We start from the raw sequence: 24186 nt of genomic DNA on the forward strand, positions 1-24186 counted from the left end.
CGTTTCCTCATCAGTTGAACAGAAGTAAAGCCCGAAGGCGGACAGCGACTGCGCCCCGTCTCCCTCTCAGATCATTTTACTCGTTTTTCTCGCATCACCTCATCGACAACTGATGCTTCAATGAACGCGCGGTTCCATTACCAGCCTTTGGATGAAGTTGGACTTTTCTTCACGCAAAACAAACACAATGTGACCATGTAGAGTGAGCGGCTGTTTTATCCTGGTCGGGTTTCGGAGTCTACCTTTAGTGATCCGCGGAAGAAGGGACTTAAGAATGGGCAAACTTCAGTCAAAACATGGTAAGAAATGCCTCAGCTGGACGCATTTAATAATATTTTCTTCTACTTCTTCACATTAATGATTGTAATAATAAAACTAATGCCTGTTTGTTTCATTCACACCCCCGTGGCTCGTGATCTAAAAGCGTGCAAGCGCAGAGAAAACCCTGAAGGTGAGAGGATAAATCACGATGAAGGTTCATGAATGGTGATGGTCTGACAGTAAACCATAGGACAGAGATGTGATCCGTGTGTGTTCTTCATGTCCCAGGAGACAGTTTTGTTGTGAACGCCTTCCTGAGGAGAGGGATGGAGGAATGTGAGCGGTACAGCGCGACTGACCACAAGCTGAAGAGCATGCAGGTAACACCAAGCAACAAACATCTGATCTTATTCTGACACTAGTTAAATGGAAAAGCCACAGCGGTGTTAAATATCTTCTTTTATGCCTAGTGAGATGTGTGAAAAGTTTTAACATGACCACAAAACGTTTCCAATAGTAAAATTAAAACAATATGTATTAATCTGAAGATTGCTTCATTATTTTCTGTTTCTGTGGATTATAAATGTAATAATTATTATTCTGCATTATGTCACGCGTGTGTGACTGACAGTTTTTCATTAACAAAAGTCATTACTGGAAGAAGAAAAAAAGCGTGCCAGGTGTGTGTGTGTGTGTGTATGTGTGTGTGTTTGCATTTCCTGGTGGGATGGGTCTGTCAAGCACTTCACAGTTGTCTGGGTGAAGCTGTTACATTCCCCCTTTCTTGAAAGATGATCTGAGAATTTCTTAAGTGGAAGCAAACTGTATTCACGGGCATGTGTGAAGACACGCTGATGTCTTTGCAGAGTTGTAGCTTGTTGTTCTTTCTGTCATGTCTGGCACTGGCACAACACTGCGGCGGTTATTCCCCTGCCAGCACCGTTGGATGGGTTATGACAGCCGTGAGCCTTGTGTGTGAAGCGGCTTGGCAGAGCGGTTCACGCGCACACAGAAAGACGCAAGCTGGATGGAAAGGTAGCCGTTTCTCAGACTTAGGGATATAAAGTTTGCTCTTGCGGCTGCTGGCATCGTGACTCAGGGCTGTGTCTTTTTCCTGAATGCCTCCCATTCTAGTGTGGCTCCCAGTGGGCAGCCCGCTGTGGCATAACATTACATCACTTCAATTAGCATGTCGTTTTGAGGGGTGCGGGAGTCCTGAGCTCTCAGACAGACACTGCAAGAAGTTCACACAGAGGTACTGACAATCTGTGAGGTAGGTGGCTGTAATAGTGGAAGAGTTATGGATTATATCAGGGCCATAAACCGCCCACTCATGGCAAATTAAAAGAGAACTTTACTCTGCTTCAGAGGAGCCTTGAGTTCACACTCCCCTGAAGGAAAACCACCAAAGGCACAAGCTTGGCGCTTATTAGTCGTAGGGTTCCACCCTCGCCTCTATCAAAGTCATGCCCTTGATTTATTTTGTGTCATTAGTTGGTTACATTAGAGGCTCGTCTGCGGACCAAAACTGGAGGACTGTCAGCGTTTAACTCACCAGGCCTTTGCTTTCTCGTGCTTTCTTTTTAAGTTAAGATTGATTGAGAGGAGCTGGACTAAACAAAGTGCATATGTGTCCTCGCATATACAGGATGGATCGTGGTGTGTTTTTGTGGTGAATTCTACTGAGCAGTGATTGTCAGAAAGCGTTCTTTCTCACTGATACGATGATATATTACACATGCACATCACAACGTTTGGCGCCTTGTTTCCGATCCTCAGAGCGTATTCTGTTCAGTCATTCTGTATTTCCGTGCACTTCATAGAAAAAAGCAATTACTTACATACAGCGCAAATATGGGTTCAGTGCAGCATTAATACGGTATCATCTGCTAAATAAACCAGTGTCAGGAATGAAAGTGATACGACAATTATGTTCTGCGTAAGGGAACTCTATTGTGTTGCTGCATGGCTGCATGCAACTGCCTGCTCCTTTGCAGTGACAGCTCTGTTCATGCTTTTTGAAATGAGCCTATAGCTCCATTAATGTAAAGATAGATGATGTCCCCGGGGATCTTTCTTTTTATGCCGTATGGCTTCCCGTCAAAAAGAATATATAGCGTAGACTTCAGACACAGATATCATTTACAGTATATCTGATAGGAGAAATTAAATCATCGCCCGGATCCTGTTACCTTGTCACGTTTCCAGATATAATTATTGGATTATGGCTTCCTAGATCACTGCATGATTAAATAAGTAATATGTAATCGTAGTGAAGATTTAAAGGAACCTTTTAGATTCATTTTAGCCACATTATCTGAGTGTTAGCACATGGTCCTCAGCAGGTCTCGGTTGATGAGCTGCAGGGACAGTTAAAATGATTTCATATTGGAGGAGATTGGCCAAACACACGGTTTAGCCCTGACCACCCCTACCCCCCTCCCCCTCCTCATTGTCAAATGGGGGAGTAGGATTCCTGAGTTGTCTGGCTGTGACTTCAAAGCGCAGAACTGGGAGTTATAAAAGGGCTCTGATATCAGCGGAGGCTCCGAAGCCTCGCTCCTCTATCCCCCTGCCTTCTCCTGGGGGATGGGCTGAAGGATAGTGTGCCTCCATGAAAAAAAAAGAAGAAGAAGAAGAAGAATTACATGCGTGTGCCCAACATAAGCCTGTGTAAACTCCTGAATCTCATCAGTCATTTTGATCCAAGAAATGCCGAATGCTTTGCTGCGCTTAAGCAAGAAGTAACAAAAGATGAAAGGATTTTAAGTCCTGTTTAAATATTGATTTTACCGCAAACCATGATTCAAGAATTCAGCTGTAATGTTTCCCCCACTCTGTAATTCTAAAGTCTCCTTAAAGTCTGGCATTAGAGGACAAAGAGAGTGTGAATAAGCAGGATGGCTTCGCTCATCCTGGCTCCAGTCATCAAGATTTTGACACTTGAGGACAAGTTGTACCTGTTCACACACCTGGTGTAATGTCGAAACTTTACAGGTGAGATCAAAGTCCCACCCTACCACAAAAAAAACAACAAAAAAAACCACTAGTCTGTAGTTACTGGATAAAATGACTCCCAACTCTGTGCTTATTAAAGCTCTGTGAAGGTTCACTGTGTTTCACCTCTGGAAACACGGACACGTCAACAGTCGGGACCCTTGCACACACCCAACCGCTGTGCTTTAGTCTGAAGCTTCAAACACACATGCTTGAATGACCAAATATTAACAAGCTAATTCCACCTTTCAGCGCCGCCTTTTGTCTCACAACTTCCTCGCCTGTGCAGAGGGAGCGTGTCAACATTTTAAAACCCACAAAAAAGACCTTTATTGTTCCTCTTTGAAAGGTCCATAATATCACACGTGAAGCTCAGATGTAACGGTGTGCCAAAAGCTCTAAGACGCAAATTTATTCTGACTTACAGAGAGTTACATAGCACTCACCGCTCAAAAGTAAATTGGATTTAAGAGCATAGTTCCCAAGCAGCTCGCTAAACTAATTGTAAGCTAATGTTTTTTTTTTTAAATGTTCATTTGGAATCTGTGAATAAGATTTTCCTCTTATATAAAATCCCCATTTGGTGATCCTGCTCTAAATGGATGTTTTGTTTGGACAGTTTTGCCCCTGGACATTTGCGTATATCTTCTAGTCGTCACTCTAATTTTGAGTTAGCAGTATTTGATTTGGATCTGAGGCTGGGATATCTGTGTAATTTTAGGACTATGGCCCTAAATGACGTTTTACTTTTTCACTAAACTTCTGCAAGTTTCAAAACCGGTGGTTTTATTTAAGTTTTGAGTGGTGTTAGCGCACTAAATGCTGGAGCCCGGCAGCTCTGATGTACCTCGAGATTCCTTTCAGGAAACATTTTTGTCGGCAACACTTTGTGACCTTTTTACGCATCTACGGCGGCAAATAACAAAAATAAAGTCCTAGATGGGGCACTACTGGGAAACAATACAGGGTGGAGAGGAGGCAAGAAGGTGGGCTCATATACAGTGTGTACTGCTTTTGAAGGGACTTGAAGGCATTTGGAGAGTTTGTTTTTTTCCACCCCTTTTTTTTTAAAAAAAAGAAAAAAAAAGAAAAATTGGCTTCACAAGAAGGCGAGCTGTGAGCCTTCATCTCTGAATGAAAAGCATGTGGCTGGCATCCAGAACAGCGGGGTCTTTCAGCACGGCCCCAGCAGACATCTGTTCCTGGTTTGTACAGCAAAATCCTGGAGCAGGGAGAGGGGCTGTGGCGGGGAAGAGGAAAAGAGGAGGAGGAATAGGGGTTAAGGGTGTTTTTTTCTTGAGGGAGATATTTGAGTGTTTTGAAGGTAGTGGGGGAAGGGGAGTAATGGGGAGCCTCATCCTCCTTGTCCCCCGCTTTGTTTAGGGAGACAGACAATAGCTGATTATTGATCTCATGTCACCTAACCTTCTTTATTAACCTGTAACGTGTAAATCAAGCTGTGCTCTTGGGGTTTTTTTTGTTGGTTGCCATTTGGTTAGAACAAACATTCAAGTCTGTCAGTGTAAACGTCATCACCTGGTGGGCTTTGACACCCGTCAGGAGTGAGAGATGCTTGTTTTTTTTTTGCCATTCTTACATGTTCGAATGTGTGTATCCACCACATGGCCTCAGCTCTGAGTCAGAAGTCGAGTCCCTCTCTCACTCGCAGTTTGTATATTTGTAAGTGAATGAGTAAGCGAGAGGCGTAGCGTGGTTTGTGTGGCCTGTGCCTAATGGAGAAAGACATTAGAACACTGCTGGCAGATTAAATGTTTATTTTCCTGAGGATATTTATACTGTCTGAAGTACTTTGAAGCAGTTTGCTGTCTTGCACCCTAATTCCCTTGTGGCCGGTTCTCATAAAAAGCTCTCTTTAGGCAGTAAAGGGCATCAAAGAGCCATCACACATTGGTTCACAAGCCTCCAGCACAAACCAATGCCAAATTACCCATTGGGGACATAAGGGCAAATGTGGGTCCCTGCTGACCTTCTCAGCCTTTAGATTTTTAGTTTCTTTAGAAGTGCATTTTACTGCACTGATTAGCAGTTGTAAGTTAGAAATCAGATATGTCAGATATACTAAATATGCTAATCACATCCTTACGGAGAGTTAATTCAGAAGATCAATAGCACAGTCTTCACAGTAAGTAGCCTATTTAGCATAGTTAGCATAAAGACTGCAAACATGGCTGAACAGCCAGCCCTATTCTGTGCATTGTTGAAAAAGTTATGTCAGTGACACACATCTAAAGGCCCAGACACACCAGACCAACAGTAAGGAACAAGTGGGTATGAAAGGCTGTGTCTGGGCTAAAATTTGCAGTTGACCACACTGCCAACTATAGCAGCCAACTGTTAGTATGTTCTGCACCTGCGTGAGAGGAAATAACTCATTCATAGCAGGAGGTGGCAGTAGTATTCATGATTCAAGAAGTGGTTGTGCCTCCAAAACAGTTGTGACTCATCAGTGAATGGACGTGGGCCTTCTGAGGGCGTCCTGTGGTGTCTGGCAACACAACATTGTTAGTGGGGGTCTTTGGGTCCTATGGGTTGAGGGGAGGGGCCTCTGTGGTTCAAGCTTGTTCCAGTGCATCCCACAGATACTTGATCAGGTCACGTCCACACGTACGAAACAGTCCGGTTTTCCTTGGCGTCGCATTGAGTGTTTCTCCGTAAACGTCAAACCATTGCAGTACATGTCCCAGGCCTATGCGTGGCGTTGTTTCTGCTAGAGACCTTTAGCCAAAAAAAAAAGAAGAAGAGGCAGAGCCGTATTTTTCTTTTCCACCCTGGGACCTGGATTTAAAAGGTTGCGGTTCCAGTCACAGGAAGATCCGGATCCATCACCGACGGCGGGCAGAACCGCGCACGACCGATGTGGTGTCACCCAGAAATCAGATTCGTGTAAACATGGCCTCAGTCTGGGATGTAGTGAATTTGGAGAACAGGTCAACACCTTGTGCTGTGATGTTTTTTGAGCTGTTGCTTACTGTTTTTGTATGTGTGTCTGTGTTGGGCCGCATCCTGCTGGGGATGGCTGCTGCCAGTCTGGTCTGGTTTAGGTCGCTGGTACATGTCTAAGTAACATCCACATGAATGCCAAATCACTTTCTCCCATTTCTTGTGCATTGATTCACTAAGATGAGCAGCCAATCAGAGTTCCCTCTCCCACTGGTGGACTCTTCCGCAGATTCAACGATGCAGCGTTGTGATTGGTCGATGGCCGAACATGAGTTTGTGAGACACAACCCTAGGGCTACGTTTAGACTGACAGTAGCCCGGAGTTAAAAAACAAAAAAATTTGAGTTGTAATTTGAGTTAATCCCATTTGGTGGCCCAGCCGGGTAGCCAGTTGTCTGGCAACATAGTTGAATCTGGCCAGATTCAAGCCTATGTTACTTTCTGATGTGACCACTGTAGCCATTGGATCAGTTGCCATAAAACTGGACTTCCCATATTGAATTTCATGTCTCGCCAATATCTGAAGCAATGCACCCCCACCGATGCAGCTGCATTGTTACAATAAAGATGTATGGCATTTAATTAGCCAGGCCAGCTGCAGATCATCCTACTGTATCCAGTCTTGCTGATATGTTAAGAGAGAGAAGAGTGCAAAAATAGCTCAGCTTTCATGTAGAAAATAAATTACCTGTTGACAGGCTCTTATTGTTTGATGCCATTCTGAAAACTGTTCTCATGCCGCCACAGCATCAGCGCACACTGATACCCTTGGTTGTATCTGACGGCATACGCCATAATTAAAATTTCTCTTGCAGCTCAAAGGGGAATAAAATATGTATTTAGACAAGGGAAATGACAGCCAGTTCCTTCATTATCGCCTCACTTGTCTGCAGACATATGGAATGAAGCTCTGTTGCCTTTAGAGATATCTCAGCCACCGCTTTGAAGTCACTTACTTCTTGTCATGATATTTATGAGATATCTGTGTGCGCACTTCAGAGAGACTAGTGGAGCTTTACGGCAACCGATAACAGCCAGTATTCAAGTGTGCAATCGTATCTGAGTATCTGAACTTCCTGGCCAGAGCCCCTCCCAGCTTTTTATGACACTACCTGACCTAGACGTGCGTGGCCACTGATGACAGCGAGGGAGACCTCACTTCCTCTGCGTGGCCGGCGTGCTGGTGGTTGTTTGGGGCAGCCCCTTCGAGGGTTAATGCCGGTCCGTGTCTTTACTCTCGCTCCCTGCCAGGGGAAAGAAAATACCTGAAGCTGGAGTCCAGTGCTTAGCGCTGACATTTTTGGCAAAGGCTGCTGGATCCAAGTCTGTGTTTGATCTAGTGCTCTCCCAGCCAACTAAAACACCGGGAGACTCAAAGGTTATTACATTTTAGTGTGTAAGGTATGTTTCCACATAAACCCCTGTTCTTTTCCAAGTGGACTTCATTTCGCAAGCCTTAGAGCAGCCAGGGGAATATTATATTTTTTCAGTTATGGTTATTCGTGGTGTTATTATATGCTGTCATTATATCCATTGTTAATCGATTACATAGTTTTATTTACATATTCAGTGAGTGCAGTGCTCATCATAAGCTCAGGGAAGGCACAGGGAGCCTCTGAATTGATGTATAATATTTTGTGTTAGACTGAAATGGAGTCTGAGGTTTTCTGTTTGCTCAAAAAAAGAAAAGACAGGACATTCCTCTTTTGGATATAAGTGTGTTATCCATTGAATTCAGCCAGTGGAAACTCAATACTCGCTGAATCTCAATATAGGTCAGATGTGCACCTCCATGTATTCTACTCTACAAACATATGGGACATTAAATAGCAGTGTGCAGGATCAATATACTGATATCTATAGGTCTTAGGTATGAAGACTTCGGCATTTGTTCATATGAGAGAAATAAAAACAAACGTATAAGGGCAGAACAAAGAAATTGCCAATTCACTTGTGCTTTTGAGGCTTTTTATGTTGTGACGTAACTTATACCTCATTTTGGCCCTTTCTACCTTCACTTTCTGTGTTGTTCCTGTATGAAAAGCCTTCGGGGTCACCCCTGAATGCTTCGAAACTTCATCCCTGCTCCACATTCATGAACCTGACGCCCTGCTAGGAGGCTGGAAAGTGAAACACCACACAAACCACAAACTCTGGTTTCCTGTGTGCTAAGAAAAAGCCTGGTGTAGGACTTGCATTGTTGCTCATTGTTGTGATGCTTTGCTGTTTGAAGAAAAGTCTCTGCGTCTTTTCCCGAGTATTTCTTGCATATAGATCAAGCGCCGCACTCACGGTATGAGTATTGCCACGAGGGTTTATGTAGACATGTTTGTTTTGATATTCAAGGTAACCTTGAACAAGATGGAATTAAAGAAAAAACGGGTTCACTCAGGAACAGATTTTCCACAATATCCATCTTCCCGTCTTCCATTTTCATACACAGAATAGCGTAGCATGGGATTTATCAAACACAGCCTAACCCAGACCCCCGAGGAGTCTTCCTCTCTACTCGGAGCTGAGCCTTCCCCTCTTTGGGACCCCAAGCCTGCACATGTGTAGGTATCGCTATTACTCAGCTCATAAAACGCCACAGCCCCATCTGAAAATGGTTAGCTGTTGAAACACACTAGCAGCTTCAAAGCTTGGATCCGGGCTCCGCAGACAGCACAGGCCTGGCCCTCCTTCTGCACAGCACATTCCTCTCCGATGGGGAATGGCTGAAAACTTGCTTTTGTTACACAAACCTGTTCCCGTCATCAAAACCCTCTATGGGTCTCCATTAAAAGGAAGTGGTTCTTTTTGTCACGGGTGGTAATTTTTCAAAGGGGGAATATGATTTGCGTGAGATGATTGCAAAATGATTCAACTGATGAGCTCGGGCGAAGCTCACAATTTGCCTTGGTCAAATACCGAAACACCCTTTGTGCTCTTTGCTTTATGTGACAGAAAAGGAGGGGAGAGGATGAAACACTGCTGAAAGAGGCCTCTGTTCTCATTTCCTCTGAAGGCAGCCTACTTTTCTTCCCCCACCCGTTTCTTTCCTGAGCCCGTCCACTTCAAAAGCTGACCTGGCCCTGTGCGCCATGTAACATGTTTACCTAAAGGCTCCTTTCAAATAAACAGCAGTTCTCCTTGAGATGCCTGGCCCCCTTCGCTGAAGGCCCTTCAGAGACACCATCTGCTCGTAGGGGGCACATCACAAAGACATCGCACTCTGTTGAATCTTTGATTTCATTTTGTGATATTACTGCTCGGTGACTTTTGCAGCTCGCAGTGCTTACAGAAAATCTCACAGTGAACCAGGATGTGTTTGAAATTACAGTTAACAGAAGAAGAAAATACAGAATAAATAAGACCTTTAGTAAATGGCAACGAAGACATTTTTTTCCCTGTCTACAAATGAGTACAGCAAAATTCTCATGTATAGTCCCTCAGCCTGCTCTTTCCTTATAACCAGCACCTACTTCTTTGTGTTGATACGGGCCTGACAGATCCTATCGCTTCAAAAATGCCAGTGTATCAGAATATCTGAACTTTTACCCCCACTGTCACATGCCCATCTTTGAGAACTGCTGTATCCTGGTAGCACCTCATTATCTAGTAGTCTTTAAGGTGTTATTCCACTTCGGCACCTTCTGCCTTTTGAAGCATAAACCCTCTTTCAAGAACTTTTATCAGACATTAAGTGTCCCACTTAGTGCTTCAAGTGGACTGCCTCTAGACCTGCTGTTTGATAGAGAGCGAGACGCCATCAGGCTTGTAGCTTTATGCCCAGATAAGATAAGAATGTACACAGAAATGAATACTAAGCTAATGCAGCCCGTGTTTAAATGCAGACTCTTTCATGGCCACATAGGCATGGTTTCCATAATTATGGCTGTGAAGGCAGCAGCTCTCTCTGCGCCCCGCTGCAAACGCTGAGCTGTAAACGGAGGTGGAGCCGAGCTGTGCTGCCCTCTGCACCATAGCCTTTTGATCTCTGCTTGTGCCATGGATGAATTACATTTCAGAATTTCACACTGGGGAACAGTGTTTCAGATACATAGCTCGTCTGTCAGGTCACTAAAAAGTGCACACATGGCAGCCTCAGTCCAAAAGGAAGAAGTACAGATGTTACCGTCTCGCTGACCGTGGCCTCAAATTCTCTGCTAGATGTATTTCTAGTTGCAGGAGGATTTAGAATTCTTGTCTTGTAGCTGTGATTTCAAAAGTAATTCCTCATATCCTCTTTACTTTTTCTTTTAACCGATAATTTTCTTTGAGAATAATTCAACAGAAGTCTGAATGGGCTTTGCATGATTTTGGTGCATCAGTAATTGGGCTGTGTGCTTATTTCTTTCTTCCACATTTCATCTGTTCCTCCTTAGCTTGCAACTTTGCCCCGTTTTTCATGGGAAGTTGCGTCTCATATGCCAGAGAATTACAGCCAGTGGCCTGTTGGCAATGGCCCATTTTACATATCCCAGCTTCCTTCACATCGTCTGAAGATCGTGGAGTCGCCTCTGCTTCCTGTGCCCAGCGGGAGTGTATTTTTAGGAATCCTCAGGAAAACACTCGGTGTTGACCCTGGGTTGACCCCCTGTCCAGTTCCAGGCCTGTGAGGAACTTCACAGCTTAGAATTAAGCCTGCTCTTGCAGTGTAAAGAATTCTCGTGGTCTTTGAGACTGGCAATCTCTGCTGGCTCTGAGGAGACAGCGGTACTGGACAGTCATGGAGAGTTACACAGCAGCTAAGAGATAAAAGGGGTGCAGCTACTTTGAATAGACAGCAGCTGTTTTTCTCAATATGTCAAATTTAAGATATTTAGTGTCAAAATCTGTGCCATAGTCCGCAAAGCTAAGACATTTTTATCCAAGCCGGGATGGCCTCAAGCCTTAAATATTTCATAGTAAGGAGGAACAGTACCAATTATGCAAACAAGTGGCGTCTCCTGGGACCTGAGGTTTGGCAAGTGTCACAGAATATAGTTGGGCTGCAGCAGATGATATATTAGTGGTTCTGCCTGCCTGCTTTCCTTATGAGTTGCATCCTACTACGTTGAACTCTGTATTTATCTGTCTCTGACAGGCGAGCCTGAACCCCCCTGAGGTTGCTGTGAAGCCATGGTACAGTAACAACAGCCGTTGATCTCTGTTTGCCCAATATGCTCGCCAGATGAATGTGTTCAGGGTTCATGCTACATTACCGGCTGATTGGTCACGGCAGCATAAGCTCCTTTTTTTGTGACCACTCATATACATCTGTACTTCTCTGTGTAAGTTACCCATAGGGAGCAGTAAGTAGTGGACTGTGGAGCAGTGGTTTTGACCCTGAACCTGTTGTTATCCTGCTGGAAGACATGTTCAGGAAGCCAGCAGGTAGCTCATCCACCTTCCCACAAGCCTTTAACAGCAGGAGGACTTCAAATTTAAGTGAGCAGCCCAAAAAAAAAAAAAAAAAAATATATATATATATATATATGTACAGAAGCACACACACACACGTTTGTAAGGCTATCGTTGTGAGGTCTTTAATTGACATAATGCTTTCCCTAGCCCTTCACCCTTACCCTACCCTTCTCAACTAAGTCCCTTACCCTAATCCTACAGTCATTTAAAGAAGTGAGGACCTGCCAAAATGTCTTCACTTTGCACAGGCGTTCTCATTCTGATGGTGTAAAACTAAAACTGGTCCTCAGAAAGATAGGTGCACAAGAACTCACGCAACTCACGCAATATATTGTGTGGGAAAGTGAATTGTGTTCCCTAATTGTATTGATAAATCGTTGAAATGGTTGGCTAAATGCTATGATAAAATGCTAAAGTAATTGGTTGGCAGTTATATCTGAGAATAGCCTGGTTAGCTAACTGTAAGGTGGCGTGGTTCAAAATAATCAATGGTAAACGGCTTAAATGTTTAGCTAACAGAATGAAAATATACCGTATCTTGATGTATTTGGCGTAAGTAATGAGTAAACTGATGAAATACTTAAAGGTCTAAATAGCTAACTAGCTACACTGCTAAACTTTTTTTTCATCATAGCCAGTTCGCGGCCTCTCCGTGGGAACATACTGTATTTGGAACATGACCGTTAGTGATGAAGAGGTACTTGAGCTTGTCTGATGAGGTTGAGGGAGCACATCAGACAAAACAGGTTATGTGCCATGCTGCATATAAAGTCTGGGCAGTGTCCCTGCTCCTCCACACTGTGCGCAGCTGTCCTTCCCCAACATGGTTTGTTTACATTTCTCAGTCACCCACAGGAGCACTGTGCGCCTGTAGCTCCAACAGCCTCCGACCGCAGCACCTCGCCCCTATGAGTTGCCAGGGCCAGCTTTCAAAGCTGTGACTCAAATCTCTTGCAGCTTAACAAAATGAGCAGTGAAAACAGTGGTGTTGGTGGTTATCTCACAGGTGAGAGCAATTACAACTGACATCTCAATGCTAGACTGACAGCTGGAAACCTGACGCTGACTACAGTACACAAAACGCGCCTTCACAGGGGAGAGTGATTGTGTTGAAATAGTTTTTAGCAGCAGTAGAAGCAGACAAGGCGGAGGTACGCTTACAAAGACTTGTTGACTGTAACTGAGAGATGACCATTCAAAGAGTTGATTCGTGCCAAACCCCTGATTACGTTAGATCACTCCTGCTGGTCAGTCTCAAATACGACTCAGTGCCTACCTTTGGACCATAAGGGGATTGGCGTCCCAGCCGCCTCACCCGCAACCTGGCATTCTGAGATCCTCTGTGTTGTTTAAAGGGCCTGTGGAATGTGGAACAAATCCCCTCAGCTTTATCGGCCTGGGCGCGCTCCCCATTGGCCGGGCTTAAGAGCCAGGGGCCTGCGCGGGAGCTTACAGAATTTCACATGGAGGCCAGAAACAGAGGAACATCCTGTTTGCGTCCCACACCGGCTTTGATATGCCGTCGCCTTGTGCACTCGCGTCTGTCTTGTTTGTCAGGGTGTGTGTGCATGCCTAAAATATGTGGCACTGTGTGTCTTCTGTCTAGTTCTTGCGTTTTCTTGACGTCTGGTGCTCAAGTCATTTTTAAATTTGCTGCTTCAGCTCCTTAAATGTGCTTTTCTCTCCTTTCATTATTGTAACAACTAGAGTTAATGAGTGATTTGGCACCAAAGGTCAGTTGAAGAAATAGTCAAATCATTTAAAGGGTAATGAAACGTATTGTTAGCTATCGCCCTGGTGTATTTGAGTTTATTAGGTGGTTGGGGGTAGTTTTAATTCTCGATGCTGTGCCCATCGGCTGGTCTAACTAGTTTTTAACTCTGTGATCATCAACCACCATTAGCTGATTAATGAATGCATCAAGAAGAAGGGGAAGACAATTAACCTTTACTTCCAACAGAGTTGATTATTAGCTGACAGTGATCTTTTTCCATCCTCCACTGGGAGAGAAGTGCAGAACGTCTTGCTCTGCGGAGACTCTTTGATGTTTGTATTCAAGGCGCTGACAGAAAATCTGAATAAAACCACACAGTCCTTAATTGTTCTTTAGTTTTTAAGATGACTCCGCAAGTCGATATATATCGTTCTAACCATGGATGTCTGGAAAAACAGCCGGCGTACGTTCTTTCCAGTTCGGAGGAATGCTCCTTTGAGCTGGTAAACAGCCCACACTTGATGCATGGACTTGACCGCTTTGAAACCTAAACCTCTAAAGACTTGAATTAAAGCAGAACGTTCAGCTCTTTCACTCATTAAAATCCCCCAAAAAAGGGGGAAAAAAGATGCAGTTACTTCCGACCGTTAAAAGAACGCATTTTACTAAACTTTTGTACGAGTGGATCATTAAATGTTTCGGTGCATATAACACATGGCGTTGGTCATATAAAAGTCCACGCAGAGACTATTGCGTTACAACACCATGCAGTAGTGGTGTAATGCAACACCAAAGCTCTGTTACCAATGAATTACAGCAACATGGTCTCTCTAGTGCAGTCATAATGTGTGTGGCACCAGATTTTATGACTTACTTAAGCTTTTTGTGTTTTGGAAATATTCAACCATGACCTCCACTTTGTTTTTTTTCTCTTTTAAGTAATTTCATGCGCGGCGTTATGATGTATATACTTCAATACGTTTGCCTAACGCGGATTTGCCCGATGCCGTCACTGGTATGAAACACATGGTTTCCAAGTACTTACAGTAGCTGCTATGTGACAGCTGAGAGGAGGGCACTGCGTTACATCAGACTCCCATCAAAGCCTGCTTTAATGAAGGCGCAGTGATTACAGCACTGGTGACAGATGCAGGATGGCCAGCCAGTGATGCCAATCTTTGTTTATGCCATCCAGCAGGTCATAATCAAAGTGAGAGAAAGATCAGCGGTGGGGTGGGTAGGGGAGGGGAGAAGAGGGGCTTGTGTGAGTTTAGGAGATAGTCTCTCCTGATTGAAGGGGAGCGGGTGACTTTCAGAGGTTTACATGTTACACTTACATAGACGGGCAAGCACGCTCATCTCTCACCACAGCTGTTGTTATACAAGGGCCGAAGAGGCTTGGCTGCGGCGATTCATGTCCTGCCAAGGGAGAGGTTTTTCCTCCTGTTTGACCTCGGAGAGAGTCCTGCTACCCTGAAAAGGCCATCCATATCTGGGCCATCGCAGCCACACGGGGCCGGTCCAGATGACAGGACGGCATTCTGCTCTGATCTCGGTTCCAATCATAGACAGACTCGTCAGGGGCGCTTTGATACGCTGACCCAAGACTTGATAAACAAAGGCAAGTTCTAGTTGTTTTGTAATAGAAACTTTAAACAAGATCATTAGACTGAGCTTGAAAATGCGAACGGACGTTCTTGACTCGTTTATGATGGAGTCCGCGGTCATCCTTAAAGCTTGTGTTTATATTGTGGTCACGATGAACAATATTAGACGGGCTAACTTGGACTGAGCAATAACATGTACACGCAGTGCTGCTTCTTTGAATATCGCTGCTCCACCAATCTCAGTGTGATAAACTGAAATGAGAAATGCCTTTTTGCTCAACCATCAAGAGAGCAACTTATTGTTCTTTTACTCTCTTGCCAGACAAGAGACAGAAGTTGTGCAACTGACCTCCACTCTTCAGCTCCCCATATTTTAGATACAGCCCCTTGCCCCCCTCTCTCCACCCCTCATCTCACTCTCTTTTACTCTTTGCCTCCCCTCGGTGTAACCGCTCACATCTGGTTTTGAGTCAAGGCCAGGTTGGTTTCTTCTGGAATGGAGGGTTTTATTTCTCAATGGCCCCTCTCCCTCTCCAGTTTCATTCTCCGGTATGCGCAAGAGCACGCAGTTTGTTTACGAACCGGTGTTCCTTTTCCTCGTACTGATACTTCTTAGTCCTCGTTTCACATTATCGGGGAACCCCACAATCATCTCCAATTAATGGTCAGCGAGAGCAGGAATGCTGGTTGGCTGGTGGTCGTCAAGGCTTTCCTGTGGCGCCCTCTTAAGTGTCGGTTCCAGGTGACTTTGTGTTTCTAGAAACCGTGCACGTCCTGGAGAACTCCCACTGTTCGCCGCACACTCTGCATCAAATTAAGGAAATGACTGGGATTGTTGGCCTGGTTTGGATGAGGAGCTGCGCGGAACAAAAGAAAGGCACCTCGCTTTTTTATTTTGACAGAATGATTTCATTCAAACATTTAAGCGGTCAAATAGCAACACCCACTCCTCTCTCTAAGGTCAAATGAGTTATTTTTATACATATTGCGTCTTAAAACGAACAAAACATTTTCAAAATAGTCTATTTTTTTGTGTTTTTCCAGCATATGTTTGTACTTGGATATGCGTCCAGGCATCTGAACAGGTCGTCATAGTTTTCATACCTCGAGACCAGAGGAGCCATGTTAACAGTTTTTGCCTTCCCCTGTGTTTGAAGATGCGCTTTTCCGAATCAGTTGCGCATCATACGGTTTAAAGGGTGGACTGAAAGAAGTGTGTGCTCTTATATTTTAGGAGGTGAGCTAGAGGGAGCGATGAGAGAACAAAGATGTGCAGTGTTTTCCAGTGGGAGGATGGGTGGTAGGCAGGCAGAGAGAGAGAGAGAGAGAGAGAGAGAGACTGTTGGGGGATGTCTGATGTCACCTGGTAGGGAGCTATGAAAGCTTCTCCTGGTTACCCTATCCCACATAAAAGTCTGGCAGTAGGCTGAGGCTTTAGGGAAGCTTGGCAGAACTGCTGCATTAAACAGGAACAAACATCACACACTCTCTGTCTCTTATGTCAAGGCGTCTGGGACACAGAACCTGTTTGCGTGGAACCCTGTCGGCGCATATTTCCGATGCATTTTTTTTTTTTTTTTTTAGGACAGTGGAGATCTAATACCTCATCATTTTCCTGTCAGCTTTGTGGAAGAGTCTATCGCACAACACATGCGGTTCCTCTCACCTAATATGACACAATGCAGAAGGCGTGCACGCGAAGGATTTCAGGTGTACGCCACTGTTGGGGGGAAAAAAGAAGGAACGCTTTGCTCCAAAATGCTAACAGATTTACGTACAGAGCAACGTGTGATCTGATAGTGAAAGAATGAGAGCCGCTAGATGCCAGAAAGCAGCTAATTACACATGTGGTGGGCAGATTCGAGCCCGACACCGTGGGCGATATGGATGGAGATGCCATGTGTTTAGACGCTAAACTGCAGACTGCGGTCAGACCCAGCCTGCTCTCTCATTAGCTTCCTCCATGGATGTAATGAGCACGGTGGTGGGTGGGTGGAGGGAGGGAGGGGGGGCCATGTGTTCAACACAAGCCCTGTTGGTCCCCTTCGCCGCGCGCCCAGCGAGACGTCTCCTGAAATTTGAATTTTAATTACGACTCGAGTCTCACTTTTGGCAGCCGGCCGATTGATCCGTTTCGTTGCAGTTAACGCTGAATCTTGTCTTTCATTTAGAGGTGCTCATACCTTGCTCCGTGCCCTCACAGGGACGAGGATGAGAAGAATCAATGGTTGTCTTTGATGTTCCTCCGAGCCGCGGAACGGTGCCTGTGTGTGTGAACTCCCTCTTCCTACATACTGCCCTTCATTAAGGGACTGCAGTACAAAGAGGGGAGATAAAAGCATCCAGTACAGAAAGGAAACAACAACTTGGCTGCAGAGACCGCAAAAGATGGAAACTGTGTATTTGTGTGTTTGTGTGTGTGTGTGTTACTGGATGCACATGCGCTCTTTCCATTTCTAGTGTGTGTATTTGATGATTAAAGACTGCTGCTTGTTTGGGGCCCTGGGAGCGGTACCAGTTGTCTCCACCTCTCCCAGAAGCCTTCCAGAGCCTCTAAAAACCCACCTCCGTGTCTCCCACTGAGCTCCCAGAGGCCAGAGTTAGAAGCAGATAGGCTCTATCTCACAAAGCGCATCCTCCTCTGCCTCTGCTCTTATCTGCCTCTCTCTTCTTCCAACTTTGTTCCTCTTATCTTTCCTCCCCTCCTTTTCCCCTTTGCACCCCCTTTACTCCTCCTCCTCCTCCACTTTCTTCCTCCTGCCCCTCTCCTTTCTGCCTCCCCTCCTCACCCCTCGGCTCGACTCCCATTCTTGAGCTGTTTTCTCTCAATGTCTCCGGTGGCCAATTTGCAAGGGGTGTCCAAGCCTTGACCCTGAAACTCAACGGGCCGGCCCCCCACCCCCTCCCTCCCTCAACCCTTCAATGGTGAAGGTCAGGACCAGATTACAGGCTGGAGGTATCATCCTCTGAAGTGAGGAATAATCACTGGCTTCGAGATTGTTAAATAGAACCACAGGCCCTGGTGCTGTGATTACTCTGAGAAACAGGGGAAGGGGAAAAGAGAGGAGGTGTGTGGGGGGGGGCTCGTTCACCTAAACGCATGCAGATGTTAGGGCTCCCGCTTGAGCCCCGGCTCCGTTGAAGGTACATGGAGTTCTTTTGTTTTCTAGCATCTATCTGTTTTTTATTTGCCTCGTTTCAGTGGGCCTCCTTGAATCAATCTGTTGAGATTTTATTTCAAAGTGTGTGTTGAGCAGCTTAGAGGACCGAGAATGACGTAAATAAGATGAATCATTTGTTGTTTAAATACTTGCGGTTTAGGGCCTGTGCTGCACTTAATTTTCATTGTTTCCACAATCCAGTTGTAATTAAAGAAAGGCTCTGTGTGTGTGTGTGTGTGTGTGTGTGTGTGTGTGTGTGTGTGTGTGTGTGTGTGTGTGTGTGTGTGTGTGTGTGTGTGTGTGTGTGTGTGTTGCTGCCTCCGTCTCTGTGTGCCTCTGCATTAGCACATGTGTGGGATGGTTATGAATACATTGCGGTTCTGTTTTATGAAGGATATAGATTATTCACATATGACAGCGGGGCCTTTTCCTTTCTACCCCTTTGTCTCGGTTTAGTTTTACGGCCGTGGAATTGTGTATTTAATCAGTCCCATCCTATCTGCATGGAAATTTCCATCTGGCAATTACTCTCCATTCAAAATAAATGTTGCCGAGGCCTCATAACGAGATTCGTTTCACATAAACTAAACCTTGTTGTAAGTAAGAGATACAACAAAACTTTTTCCTAAACTTGCATCAACTTCCACGGGTCTCATGTCCAGTGGGATGAGAATAAACAGGTTGGCTGAGAGAGAGGGATGATAAAGTGCATTTTTGTGTGTGTGTGTGTGTGTGTGTGTGTGTGTGTGTGTTTTTTTTATGGATGTGAGGGATGCGTTTGAAGGGCTTGGAGGAATCTTGAAAAGCTTGGCTGTGGCCACGCTTGCTCTGTCGCAGACAGTGAAACACAATAAGCGTGCAGATGTTCAAAGTGCTTGGCCGCGCCGGAGCCTCCAGTCCTCTCCCGCTCATCTGAGTAGGAAATGCTTTAGCTGGAACTGTTTGTTTTCTCTGTGTCTGTGGTCTGAACTGTAGATTCACTTACATCTCTCTCTTTTCTTTCCTCGTCCCAGGAGTTTCCAAATGGTGAGCTCAAGGAAGGACCGTTCACAGATCAACACTGTCCCCTAGAGGGTAGGTGGAGATTTAATTTTGGTTCAGCATTTTATGGTGCAGGAAACAGATTTGACTTTGTGTAACAGGCGATAAAGAAAACAAGATGAAAGTTCACTTTGGTTGATTCTGCTCGGTGAGAGTGCGAATCTTGTGCAGAAAGTGCAATGCAGTGAATTGTTGTCGGGCTTTGAACAGCCCCAGAAAATACACCACTGTAAAACAGTTAAGAACAATGCTTGTGGATCACAGACCCATTTAAACTCCATGTAATTACAGTTTGAACAATTAAAAGTCATGTTTTGTGTCCATCCTTCTTTGCACTAAATGAGATGTCAAGTTTGGATACCTCATTTCTAGACGAAACCCTAATCTAAAGTTTATTAACTTGCTCTTCTACAAATCAGTGTTTCGCGTTTCGCTTAAACGTGCCCTCTTGTTCTGACAGTGGTTCTTCCTCCGGAGAAGGCCGAGGGCTGCGAAAGCTACCTGCAGTACATGCACTCGGAGGATGGAGAGAAGGAGGCGCTAAGAGATACCAACAAAGCTTCGGGGAAGAAACGCATCAGCCTGGATGTACGTAGAAACATGACCGGATTCAGTTACACTAGGAGTGCTTCCTATACACTGCAGGACAGTTGAGCGCATTTGTCACATGAGCCGTGTGCAATAGGGGACTATCAGAGGTGCACAGCTTTCATAATGAGGTCTGTGCTTAAATTTCAGTTCAGTCCTGTTTTGTGAGAAATGTACACATTCATTCAGTGCTAAGGTTTGCTTAACATACCTGGTTTAAGACTATAATTATTAATGGGAGTCTGAGTCTCGCAAAATCATTGGTTGATTAGACATTTTACATATATTTTTCAAATTTTGGCTGAAAACCGTTGTAGAGCCCTGCCTTAAAGTATCAGAGGACGTTTGTTGCTTCGTGTGACAGGATTTCTTTTTAGGCGAGAAAAGGTCACTGCCAAGCCATGTGCCAATTCTGTGTTTCAGTGAGTGAATGTTATTTAAACATATAGTGGGCATGAAAGTAAATGGATGGTGGCGGGTAACCTCCATCCAAGCTGCCGCTGCAAGCTCTCGCCCTGCGCGCAAAACATCTGTCCACAAAACCGCTCCAAACCATATCCTGATTCAATTTGGGCACCAATAAGTAGAATAAATAGATTGTAATGTTTAGGTTAAGCGTGTTTTTAAGAGTTTCTCAGATGTGCCCTTTGGTGATCACCGCTGGTTATGTGAGCTCAGGACGTGTTCTAAAGCCGTAAAGGGCTCGGATTCTCCCTGGGGTCTCCGCTCTTGAAAATGAGCGCTCTCTTTCGTACGGTGTCAGCTCTCCGACGTGCCTCCAGCAGTGTATATGTTCCAGATGTTTATTCTTCCAATTATGGCCGAGTTACTAGATATATCTGAATCTTGAGTTGCGGCCCAAAAAAAATGTAACTCAGAATTGTGGTTTCAGTAATTTTTCAGGGAAGAAAGTCAAAGTGTAAGCACTCGCCAACTTGATCCCCTCTATACACAATGTAAAAACAATAGACTGGATTTTCTCCACAGGTCTCTTAAGGTCTCTACAGCCACTTTATGTTTATTTGTGTAAATGTTGACTAGTTTGGTCAACGTGGAAAAGTGTCATAAATCATTCTTAACTTTTTTGCTGATGTCTTTTGAAAAGCATTATGGAATTACACAGTTATGTCCACTGTAGTCTGCTGCCCCCTGCTGCCGCTATGTTTCACCACTATTATCATACAGAACATAGTTCTTCAATAGGCAGTCCGCTACTGCAAGGGGCTCACAAAATCTTTGGTTGATTAGACATTTTTTTGTATATTTTTTATCTTCCAAATTTAAATGTGGGATAAATGGAAGCAGAGGACGTTTTCTTTCAGTCACCACCCTATTGTTGCACATGTTTGAAGTTTAAAAAAATATATATATTTGAACCTGTGTATTACATGAATAACTTAATATTGAATGCAAAATGATAACAGTAATGTGTATTCATAAGTAGCACTAGGCTGAGTTTAATATAGAACGCATATAGTAGGTAGGGGGTCTCTACTTAATCTCTCTGTCAGTTCGGGGGTCCTTGGCCTGAAAAACATAATAAATACATCTGTGTATTAAATAGGCTTAAATATGTGTTGGTATCCTCAGGACCTGGAGTGTGACGTTTCTGTGGAGGACGACAACCGTCAGGAGTGGATCTTCACTCTTTACGACTTTGACAACAGTGGGAAAGTTACTAAAGAGGTATGTTTGTTATAATTTCCTTTCCTTATTTGTGTTCTGCCTGTATCTGTAGATTTTACATGTCATCTTGTCAAAGGCGGGTCTGTAGATTGTGTTTTACTTGCTGCCGTAGGACATGTCGAGTTTGATGCACACCATCTACGATGTGGTGGACGCCTCTGTGAACCACTCCTGCCACAACAAGAGCAAGACTCTGCGGGTCAAGCTGACCGTCACTCCGGAGCCCCGGTGCCACAGAAGAGAAACAGGAGCAGGTGAGTCAAACGAAAAACGGCTCAGACGTTATTTATTAGCTCGATATACTGTTTTGTAGCTGCATCTTTGTTGTTAAGCAGATGGTAATTTCCGTCTGTATGGAGGTGTTTATATATTTGCATTTACAGATGTTTAAATTTGTTCCCGTGGTTAAGATGCCTAGTTAGGAGTGTTGCTGAACTTCTGGTTTTTCTCTCGTCAGAGCGCTGTCACCAGGAGGAAGGTCGCTCGGCTGACAAGCGTCTATCCTCCTACATCAGGTCAGTACCTTCTGTAAAAGCTTAAAAGCCTTTCTCTGTGCAGTGATGGGAAACTTTTGCTTTTAAAACTCAAACATGATTCCAATTCAGGAATCCACTCATTTGCAATCAGAACTGGTCAACTCACCGTGTTATACATAACCCTTTGAGGAATTTAATGAATTAATAAAATGTTTGTTCATAATAAGATGCGAAAAGCTGTGTCAAACAGTGTTTCATTAAAAATAAGTAAACGTGGTCAATACTTATTTCCCTGACGTTACATTGTACTAACCCTTGATCACAAGCGTGTAAACTTTTCTCACAATTCTCATTTTACACCTTGTAGCAGCAAAGGGCACAGCAATGAGCCTCCAGCCACCGAGGGCCAACATTACTGTGTGGATGAGAACACAGAGAGGAGGAATCACTACCTGGACCTGGCTGGTATAGAGAACTACACCTCTAGATTTGAAGGTAGGTGAATATGTGGTCTCTTTCACAGACTGCTTATAGTTGTAAATTTGCTATATTCACAAGATCCAATATTACACAGCAAGCTGCAAGTGAACATTTGTAATCGTACAAACCACCGACCACCTTTTCTCCTCAGGAACCACACCCCCTCAGGAGGCTCATGGTCGGAGCTCACAAAGCCAGAGCCGCTCACGGTCCCACGAACCAGAGCCCCAAGTTGTTCACCAGCGCCGCTCACAGGTCATCAGCGACAGCTACAACCCTGCAGAGTCTCGAAGCAAGGGTACGCATTTTGTCAAGTCCCCTAAAGGAACGTACAGGGGCAGCGGAGGGAATAACGGGGGCGGCGGAGGGGGCAAATCCACTAAATGTCACGGCTACCACCCTCCCCTTCAAACAGTGCTGCACGGTGGCAGCGCCGCAGGCCACGGAGGCCAGGATGTGTACCACTTGCCGCACCAAGCCCAGTCTTCCAGCCACCACCCGCATCCTTTGCAATACAGTCACAGTAAACGCCTGAGGGCCAAAACCCGGGAGGCCCTGTCCCCATCCAAAAACCCTCAGTCTCACCCCCAGCAGCAACCCCCAGTGCCCTCCGTACTGCCGAGCCTGGAGAGAGAGCAAGCGTCTGGACCTCCCGGGAGCCCGGGGTTTGTGGTTCCTATGGTCCAGCGCCACGAGCACCACCATCACCACGAACACCACCACCACCACCATTACCACCATTACCACCAGACATGACCACCTTCAGTGTGCAGTGACTGAAACTGTACAGGACCAAAAAAAAAAAACCACCAACCACACCAGTCTGAAGGACTTAACGTCATCCCACGGCAGCGTCTTGCGCTCCGTGCAGGTTCTTTTTCTCTTGCCTCCTGCAAGCTACACGGTCATATCCTGAGAATTAGAAGTACAGAGGAAATCGTTGGACCAGAGGGACGCTGTTGTGTAATAGCAAAAGTTCTGTGGCACGGGTTTAGTGTTTTTGTAGATTTTCTGCTGGGATGGCTGCACTCGTTACACACGTTCACTGAGGGTTCACACATAAGAGAGAATCAGATCAGATGACTTTTGATGATGAAACGCCCTTTCTCTTCTGAAGCTGTTGACTAAAGTCCCTGGAAGCTATATGTCAGAATGTGGTTCTGTGCGAGACCTTTCCAAAACATGGATCTCAGGTGTAAAGGTGCTGCTGCTCTCAAGCTTTTCACAGAGGACTCTTTCTCTTTGAGGCCTCCTGTGAAGTGAGGGGTTTCCTATTTTGGGGGAAAAAAGTATGAAATCACCACTGCCAGTTTTAATGCAAAAATATCTTGCTATATGTATAAAAACAAATCTATATATGTTAACACATTTTACTGTATAATTATTATACTCTATATGCATATGTCATCATGGATATAATTATGCATATATGTATTTTGTCTTTTATATATTTTAATAAACGTTATATAGTTCATTTATATCATTCCAAGGACGGCCCTTTTTTCCTCACAACGCACTTCATGACAGCGTGTCTGTTATCACTGTGCAGAATGACAGAAAACACCAATGACACCGTTTGTTTAAACTTAAACATTAAATGGTAATTATTCTGTTGGTACACTCAGATTACAGATTCTAAGAAGCCGATTGTGCCACTTGGGTTTGATTTAATGAGAATGAAGGAAAGCCAAACCACTAACTAATTAATTTTATGCAAATTTAAGTGATTCAATCAAGCATTCAATAATAATTAGACTGGTATTATTGTGTAAGTCATTACAAAATCACTCCTTATATAACCAGCACACGTGATTCAGACCATGAAA

At 44.6% G+C, this 24186-nt stretch overlaps 1 protein-coding gene across 2 annotated transcripts; it reads left to right on the forward strand.

Annotated features, from left to right (window-relative positions):
* nkd2b (NKD inhibitor of WNT signaling pathway 2b) lies at positions 1 to 23838 on the forward strand. Of its 2 annotated transcripts, none has more exons than XM_047599548.1 (10): positions 1 to 299; positions 425 to 451; positions 550 to 641; positions 19103 to 19163; positions 19591 to 19718; positions 21309 to 21404; positions 21517 to 21658; positions 21862 to 21919; positions 22248 to 22375; positions 22512 to 23838. In XM_047599548.1, exons 1-10 carry the CDS (start codon positions 275 to 277, stop codon positions 23114 to 23116), a joined length of 1362 nt encoding a protein of 453 aa, XP_047455504.1. In that variant the 5' UTR covers positions 1 to 274; the 3' UTR covers positions 23117 to 23838. The 2 variants fall into 2 exon arrangements, with proteins under 2 accessions (XP_047455504.1, XP_047455505.1); XM_047599549.1 differs by having other exon boundaries at positions 22251 to 22375.
* Positions 23839 to 24186: the final 348 nt, after the last annotated feature.

The sequence above is a fragment of the Mugil cephalus genome, chromosome 11, assembly GCF_022458985.1.
Source record: "Mugil cephalus isolate CIBA_MC_2020 chromosome 11, CIBA_Mcephalus_1.1, whole genome shotgun sequence".
Taxonomy (NCBI): domain Eukaryota; kingdom Metazoa; phylum Chordata; class Actinopteri; order Mugiliformes; family Mugilidae; genus Mugil; species Mugil cephalus.